Source organism: Macrobrachium nipponense, chromosome 26 (genome assembly GCF_015104395.2).
Source record: "Macrobrachium nipponense isolate FS-2020 chromosome 26, ASM1510439v2, whole genome shotgun sequence".
Classification (NCBI taxonomy): domain Eukaryota; kingdom Metazoa; phylum Arthropoda; class Malacostraca; order Decapoda; family Palaemonidae; genus Macrobrachium; species Macrobrachium nipponense.
The window spans coordinates 76043354-76052318 of NC_087215.1; the positions used below are offsets into that span (position 1 = coordinate 76043354).

The 8965-nt window shown below is 31.8% G+C and overlaps 1 protein-coding gene across 1 annotated transcript; it reads left to right on the forward strand.

Annotated features, from left to right (window-relative positions):
- The first annotated feature begins 6169 nt into the window (after nucleotides 1-6169).
- Nucleotides 6170-8758, forward strand: LOC135199737 (trichohyalin-like). The gene has a single exon (XM_064227894.1). It carries the CDS (start codon nucleotides 6170-6172, stop codon nucleotides 8756-8758), a length of 2589 nt encoding a protein of 862 aa, XP_064083964.1.
- Nucleotides 8759-8965: the final 207 nt, after the last annotated feature.

Below are 8965 nucleotides of genomic sequence, written 5' to 3' on the forward strand. Positions count from 1 at the left end.
AACGTATTAATTTATTTATTTGTTTATTTTTTATTCATTTAAATTATATTTATTTATCTTTTTTTATTCAAGTACATGTTTTTTTATTTATTAACTTTGTGTATTTATATTTATTTTTTATATAATTTTATTTATTAATTTATTTATCATTTTATTTATTTATGTATTTTTATTATTTAATTCACTTATCTATTTGTAATTTATTTTATTTTTATTATTAATTCATTTTTTATATATTTGTATTTTTATTTTTATTTATTTTTTATTTATTTATATCCATTTATTTATTTTATTTATTTATATATTTATTTTCATTTATTTTTATTTATTTACTTTTGTTTATTTATATATGTATTTATTTCTATTTATTTATTTATTTCTACTTATTTATTTAATTATTTTTCGTTATCTATTTACTTTTATTTATTTATGTTTATTTATTTACTTATCTTATTTTTTATTTATTATTTACTTTTATTTATTTTTATTTATTTATTCATTTATTTATTTATTTATTTTTATTATTTATTTATTTATATGTTTATTTTCATTTATTTGTTTTTCATATTATTAACGTATTCATTTTTATTTATTTGGTTTATTTTTTATTTATTTTAAATTATTTATCTTTTTATTCAAGTACGTTTATTTATTAACTTATTTATTTTATATTTATTTTTTATTTAATTCTTATTTATTCATTTTTATTTATTCATTTATTTATTTTTATTTTTACTTATTTATTTTTCTATTTTCAATCATTCATTTATTTTTTGTTCATTTATGTATTTTTATTATTTTAATCACATATCTATTTCGATTTATTTATTTATTAATCTATTTATTTATTTCATATATTTTTATTATTTTTATTTATTTATTTATCTATTTATTTATCTAATTTTTATTTATATATTTATTTTCATTTATTTTTATTTATTTACTTTTGTTTATTTATATATGTATTTATTTTCTATTTATTGATTTATTTTTATTTATTTATTTAATTATTTTTCGTTATTTATTTACTCTTATTTATTATGTTTATTTTATTTACTTATCTATTTTTATTTATTATATACTTTTATTTATCTTTATTTATTAATTTATTCCATTTATATATTTTTATTTATCTATTTTAATCTATTTTTATATCCATTTATATTTATCTACTTATTTTTTATGATATTTTATTTATGTATATATTTATTTATATTTATTTATTTATTAGCTTATTTGTCTTTATTTATTCATTTACTTTATACACACACACACACACACACACACACACACACACACACACATATATATATATAATATATATATATATATATATATATATATATATATATATATATTTATTTATTCATTCATTTTTATATACTTTTATTTATTTATTTATATTTACTTATATATATTTATTTGATTTTGATTATTTTATATTTTTATTTCATTTATTTTTATTTATTCATTTATTTACGTTTTTATTTTTTATTTTTTAATTTATCTTATAATTATTTATTTATTCGTTTTATTTCTTTATTTATTCTAATATATTTATTTATTTCCATTAATTTTTATTTACTTATTTTTATTTATTCTTTACTTTGATTCTTATTATTATTTTCTATTTTTATTATTAATAATATTACTTTGTTTTATTATCTTTTCATATATACTTTTATTTATTTATTTATTTACATAGTTATATATTTATTTATTTTGATATATTTATATTTTTATCATTTATTTCTATTTATTCATTTATTTACGTTTTTATTTTTATTTATCTTATAATTATTTATTTATTCGTTTTTTATTCTTTATTTATTACAGGACTATATTTATGTTTCCATTAATTTTAATTTAACGTATTTGTATTTATTCTTAACTTTGGATTCTTATTATTATTTTCTTATTTATTATAATAATATTTTACTTTGTTTTATTTTCTTTTTCATGTTTGTTTTCATATATATCATTTATATTTTGAAGTTTTATTATTATTATATTTTATTAATTGCTTTGATTATTTTTATAATTTATAATTAATTTTATTTTTACGGCCATTGTTTGTATTGTTAAATTTCTTTATTTTCATTTTATTGGTTGTATGTATATTAATATATTTGTTATTTTTATCATTATTTTTATTATTTTTTTTATTATTTTTATGTTTATAACTATCAACTTCAGGCTTATTTTTATTACTATTATTTTATTCATACTACATTTCTATTATTTTTATTTTTTTCATTTTAATTTACAGAGATATTATTTCATTATTTTTACCTTTATTCCTGAAGTAAACCATCTTTTAAACATGTTTAAATTAAAAGCCATATTAAAAGTAATTGCTGCCTCAGCTGCAGTAATATTTTGTACGTCTATGTTCATAATCATGATTTTCTCATTGTTGCTTAAACTGCTGAACAACCCACCTAAGGCTGGCATGTCTAAAATAGATAATTATGAAACTCAATTTTAATTTTATTCAAAGATGCCAGAGGTAGTTAAACATTCGTTTTAAACCCCGTAGAGTTCTTTATGGTTAACTTTTTTTTTTTTTTTTTTTTTATTCGAAGTCTGTATTCTGACTATTCCTTGACCTACTTAAACAGGCTAGTAGAACGCCTATGGAGGTCATTTTCACATGCAGGGTGAAGATCAGTGTATAAATTTACATTTCAGTCTTTACAGATATACTATGATATTGTCATCGATCTCTCTCTCTCTCTCTCTCTCTCTCTGATACTTCTCAATCTTTTCCCTTCTACTCTGGTGTCCGGTATTGTGACATCAATGAGCGATACATTCTTCTTAATGTTATCAATCAACGTCACGTCTGGTCTATTGGCACATATCACCTTTTGTGTATTGATACCATAGTCCCCGAGGATATTTGCTTTATCGTTTTCTAATTCACGAAGCTTGCTTCCGCTCCCCATTTATTCTCATGTCCGTCAAATTTCAGTTACATTAGAGAAAGAGGGAGGAGGCGGTACTTTTAACTATAATTGGACATGTTAGCATAGCTAGCACATGGTGTCTGGTGTCATATAAATCAGGAAAACATAAGGAAATGTTTAGATTTTTATTGATTTCCAAGAAATATTTCGGCATGTGACGTCATATCTGTAGTATGACGTCATGATACGTTTAGCAAATTTCTATTATAACTAGAATTGATATTAAGCAGAGATTTCTTTGAAGAATTACAATTACAGTTACCTTAAGAATGTGTAATGAACAACATTTCAATTAAATTACAATTACTACAAGCCTGCCTTCATCGCACAGCCGCACAGGTGAAAGGGGGCGTTGCCTATGCAGGCAAGAGATGACGACAAGCCGATTTCCAACGCTCCAGATGCAACCACCTTACTTATGCCCACCTTTGGTATGACCAGCATGCACCTGTGTAAGAGACTCTCCTGCTACGCCCAGGAGGGGGCTATAAAGAACCACGCCCGCACCAAACATCAGGAGACTTCTCGGCGCCTAGGGCAGTAGAAGGAGCACTCATCAGAGAGAATAAAGTAATAGGAGGAAACAAAGGTTTTACCTCAGAAGATCCCATAAGCCGAGCTTTGTATTAATAGAAGCTATAAGATTGACTCTTCGGACTGGAGATTAGGTTTTTTCTGCCAAACAGACTTTTGTGACCACTCACTTACTGCAAGGGTAAATCCTATTGACCATCAGCTCAGGATATCAGAGCGACAAGAGGGGATTTGCAACTCTCAAGGAAACCAGAACAGCCATCACAGAAAATGACAGCTCAACGAGAAGTTCCCGAAGACTGCTTGGCTTGACCCATGCTGACAAAAACCTACACATCTCTTGAAAATGGGTCACATATAGGGCGTGAAAGTACTCGAGTGTGGAGTAAAAAATAAAATTTAAATACTTATAAGTAAGCACGTTATACACAGTGATTTTGTGGGTTTCTTTTCATTATTATTATTATTATTATATATTATTATTATTATTATTATTATTATTATTTATTATTATTATTATTATTTTTATTTTATTATTATTATTATTATTGTTGTTGTTGTTGTTGTTATTTCTATTTTTATTATAATTTATTATTTTCATTTATTTATTTTTTATTTGTTTGTTATTTATTTTTATTTTTTTATTTATTTTATTGATTTATTTACTTTATTATTTATTTTATTTTTTTTTTTATTTTTTTATTTTTTTTATTTATTTTTCTATTTAATTATTTATTTTTATTTTATTTTTTTTATTTTCATATATTTTTTATTTAATAATTTTTTTATATTTATTTTATTTATTCATTTAATTATTTAATTTATTATTTTTATTTTTTATCTATTTTCTATCTGATTTTTTATTTATTTTTATTTTTATTTAATTTTAATTTATTTTTTTTATTTATTTAATTTTATTCATTTATCTACTTTTTTTATTTTTATTTATTTATTTATTTTTATTTATTTGTAATGACAGCTATAAGAAATAACAGCAGATAGGGTAGCGTAAAAAACAAAAAAAGGAGAGACTAATCAGAGCATGTACAGTGAAACTAACGAGAAAGAGAAAGTGAGAAAGAGAATTGAGCTTTGGTGCGTGAGTCAGAATTTGATCAACAAACCTAGACGAAACAAAACCTTAGTCACAGGACGTTGGGCCATAACACCAATGCAATTAAAATCTTAAGACCGCCATAAAATCTTTGACCTGTGACCTCGCACCAGACTGACTCAGCTTCCATCGAGAATGAAGCTCCACCGCCAGGAGGAGGTAATAACATGTTAAATTACTGACTCCACGAATCAAGAATCTATTTGGGCGGAGAACTAGAACCTACACAGCCTTAGGAGGCTGGGCCGAATTCGATCCGAGGGTGGCTGAATTTCAGAACGTCAGAAGAATCAGAGGACCAGCCTTCATCGTACAGTAAAGAGGCAAAAACATTGCCAGTGGTCTGAACCAGATTCTCACTTTATAAACTTTGTAGTTGTAACTTGTATTCTTTGTAATAGTAAAGAAAAGAAACTCTGCCGTTCGTCTTATTCAAACTTCTCCTGAAAGACTAAAAACTATTAATATTACTAATCCAGAACTAACATTAAGAAGAACAGAAAGCCAAACATAGAACCAGACTGCAGAAACGAATCATCAAGAAGAAAGAAGCAGGTAAGAAAAAAAAAAATACACTCGAACACTTTACAAAAGTTCATAACAATATATATAAGATTGCTAGATTATATTCAAGTTGAAGGTCTTGTATTTCAGTTTCAGTAAAATATAGAACACGTATTTTTTAATCAAAAACCTACGATTAAATTGCATATGAATACTTCTAAATAAAAAATATGTATTTATGTTTAGTAAACATAAAATACATATTTTTTATTTAAAAAAGCATTGAAGACCTATATTTTTTAACTCTTATCAGAGCCTAAATATGAACTTTGTACCTTGTTCCAATTCTGAACATTCTTCTACACAGTTTGTTTCACGAAGACCAACTGGACCAGTGACGCTAGTGGTTAAATGAAGGCAAGGACAGTAAAACTAAATGAATTAACTGTCTTTTTGTGTTGTACCAGCTCTCTCTCTCTCTCTCTCTCTGAGTTTTTAAATTGATTTATTATCGTGTCTTTTTCGACATAATAATAATAATAATAATAATAATAATAATAATACTAATAATAATAATAATAATAATAAGAAAAATCATATAGAGAAAATAGTTACTACTTTATTGTATTCTGCTATAAATTGCATTACATAAGCAACACATTTAACACACACGCTTACACACACGCACACACACACATCATTTGCGTTTGTGGCTTAGCAGCAGACGGACTTCCTCAGAACTCCATTCCGGAATTCTTTCAGTCTCCGAGAAGCAGGAAGGAAGAGAGAGGGTTCTGAGACTCCGCGGCATTTTCCAAAACGAGGCCCAAGTGACAGGTTGCTGCTGCAAAACAAACTAAAAATGAATTTTATAATGTGCATTGCTTTGTGGATGTTCCTAGCAGGAACATTTATGTGTTGTAATCGCCTCGGATACACGAGGCTTCCTTACTTGATTGGCCCCAGGTCTGTGGAAGATCGGGGATACGGAGGGTTTATAACCACATCGACGAAGGAAGGAAAAAAGATACCGCAACGCGGGAGGACGATGCTCCAGCTGATTGATCTCATCAAGAGGATGCAGAAGTCCAAAGGAGTGATGGACTCTCGTGTTGCAAAAAAAGGAAAAGAACCAGTGAAACGGAAGGCTGAACATCAACCAGTGCGACGAACTAAGAAAGAACAGCCTGCTGCCAAAAAGCCCAAAGGACACGAAGAACGGAGGGCTCGAAGACCACCACCTACCCAGAAGCCCAAAGGACACGAAGAACGGAGGGCTCGAAGACCACCAGCTACCCAGAAGCCCAAAGGACACGAAGAACGGAGGGCTCGAAGACCACCAGCTACCCAGAAGCCCAAGGGACACGAAGAACGGAGGGCTCGAAGACCACCAGCAACCCAGAAGCCCAAAAGGCACGATGAACGGAGGGCTCGAAGACCACCAGCTACCCAGAAGCCTAAAAGACACGATGAACGGAGGGCTCAAAGACCACCAGCAACCCAGAAGCCTAAAAGACACGATGAACGGAGGGCTCAAAGAGCACCTTTCAAAGAAACCCCTCCAGAACACAATAAACGGAAGGCAGCCAAACCACCTGTTAGGCCGAAGATATGGCAGGAGGTACTGGAAGAAAGAGACGAACTGGTCTTTGCGCTGATGGAGCAGATGGAGTACTTGTCTCCAGTCTCTAAAAATGTCTTGTTCATAAACCACTTAGACAAACACATCTATGAACTTGAAGCGGCTACAAAAGACCATTTGGAAAAGGTGATTACAAGAGTCAAGCAGTGCCGCTGCCAAGAGTTAGTTCCGGAGAGACAAAAAAAGCCGCGCCTTGGCCGGAGGAAGTTAAAAAAGTTGCTGGCAGAACGGAGACTTTTATTGGCTGCGCTGTATTTACAAGTAGAAGGCATTGATCCAGAGGAGGAGAACCTCTCTATCATATATCACCTGGATGGTCACATACTGGACCTCCTTCTGGCTGGAACAGGCGCGATGGCAGCAGTCATAGCAGAGACCAAGAACTGCCAATGTCAAGCCTACGAAGGACAAGAGAAGAAGAAATGGAAGAAAGTGAGGGAACAGAAGGACGACTTAATCTACGATCTGATGGTCCGGATAGAAAGAAAGGAGCCAGTCTCGGCATATCTCCCGGTGATAAATCACCTGGAACATCACATCTTGGACCTGGAAAGGGCAGCAGCACATGAGCTCAAAGCTGTGATGAAGAGTATAAAAAAATGCTCATGTCAAGCTGCACTGCCCAAGAAATTCCAGAAAGATCGGGAGAAGAAGCCGTCCTTTGGGATGATGAGTTGGATGAACGTTCTGAGAGAAAGAGATAATCTAATGGAGAAATTATCAGAACAATTAAAAGATGGGGACGACTTCACACTGAGGGGACACTATGAGAACCACCTGTGGCTCCTCCAGCGAGCAAAAGTAGGAGACATTGAGTTCCTTCTGGAAAAGGTGCGAAACTGTTGGTGCCAGAATCCATGGGAAGATGGAACTTATGAACAAGAAAGCACCACTCAAGAAACGGAAAGCGTCATAGAATATTCCTCCTCATATGGATTTGAAGATATTCCAGACGACAGAGGCGAATATTCGCCTTCTCGTGAAAGTTCGCTCGATTATTGGTTTGAAGACGTTCCAGGGGACAGAAACGAATTTTCGTCCTCTTATGAAGACTCCTCCCATTACTCTCTTGCCACCATCGTCGAACAGCTAGTCCAACAGCAATTGCAAGAGGAAAAGAACACCCTCGTGGACGAGATGAAACGGAACGACGAAGCGAGAGAGCTTTTAATGAATGAGAGACGTGCTCTCGATGCGGAAAGAGAACTCTTCTACCAGGAAAAGGCAGAGCTCGACATTGTGCGACAGCAGTTCCATGAAGAGAAGACTGCCTTTCAGGTGGAACTCGCTCAAAGGGGGGCCGTGGATTTGGATAGGGAAGCCCTCAAAAGAGAGATGGAAACTTTCTGCATAGAATTCGTTGAATGGAGAGAAGAGCTGAGAAGAGAGAGAGAGAAGCTTCTCAGGAATCAAGAGAGGCTCGTCCAGGACGAACTGAACTTGAAATTGGAGAGGGAAGCCCTGCAGAATGAGAAGAGTCTCTTCGCTACCCACCTCATACAAATGAGAGGAGACCTGATGAAGGAAAAAGAGGACCTCATCATCGCCCAGGAGAAGCTGAGGCTAGACATTGAAGCCTTCACCAGAGAGAAAGAAGAATTCGATCAAGTCTCTCGAAGACGACATGGCTTACAAGAAAGGAAAGACGAACAGGAAAAGGATTCGAGACTCGAAGAAAAAATTCAGGATATAAACCGTAGAACACTCGGCACCCAAACAAAGAGACGGAGGAAAGACATGGCTCAGGACATGACGGAGGAATTCAGAACTCATGAATCTTTACAAAACACAAGAACGGAGGATGCCAGCGAAGAGGAGGTTAATGCAAGCACGAAGTCTACTACAGCTGACAAACTTCCGAAGACGGAAACTCGAGGAGAAAAATACACCGTCGAAAGATACTCAAATAATTCGTCCGTAGACAGTCAGCTGGAAATAGTGATCGACGAACTTCGTAGAATCTGCGAGAAATTAACCCTAATGGACAGCCAATAAAGATGGTGGAGAACTGAATGCAGGTATAGGAGAGAATTCTGAAAATGGTTCGTCACAGGGAGACCAGAGCAGGAGGAGGATGACACCCAGCAGCTTCTTGGAGGAAGAAGGATTCTTGAGGAAGAGGACCAGCTCTCAGTTTGAGAGCTAACAGCTGTTCGGTAGGGAGGACAGCTCATTTGAGAGCTAACAGCGTACGCAAGCCAG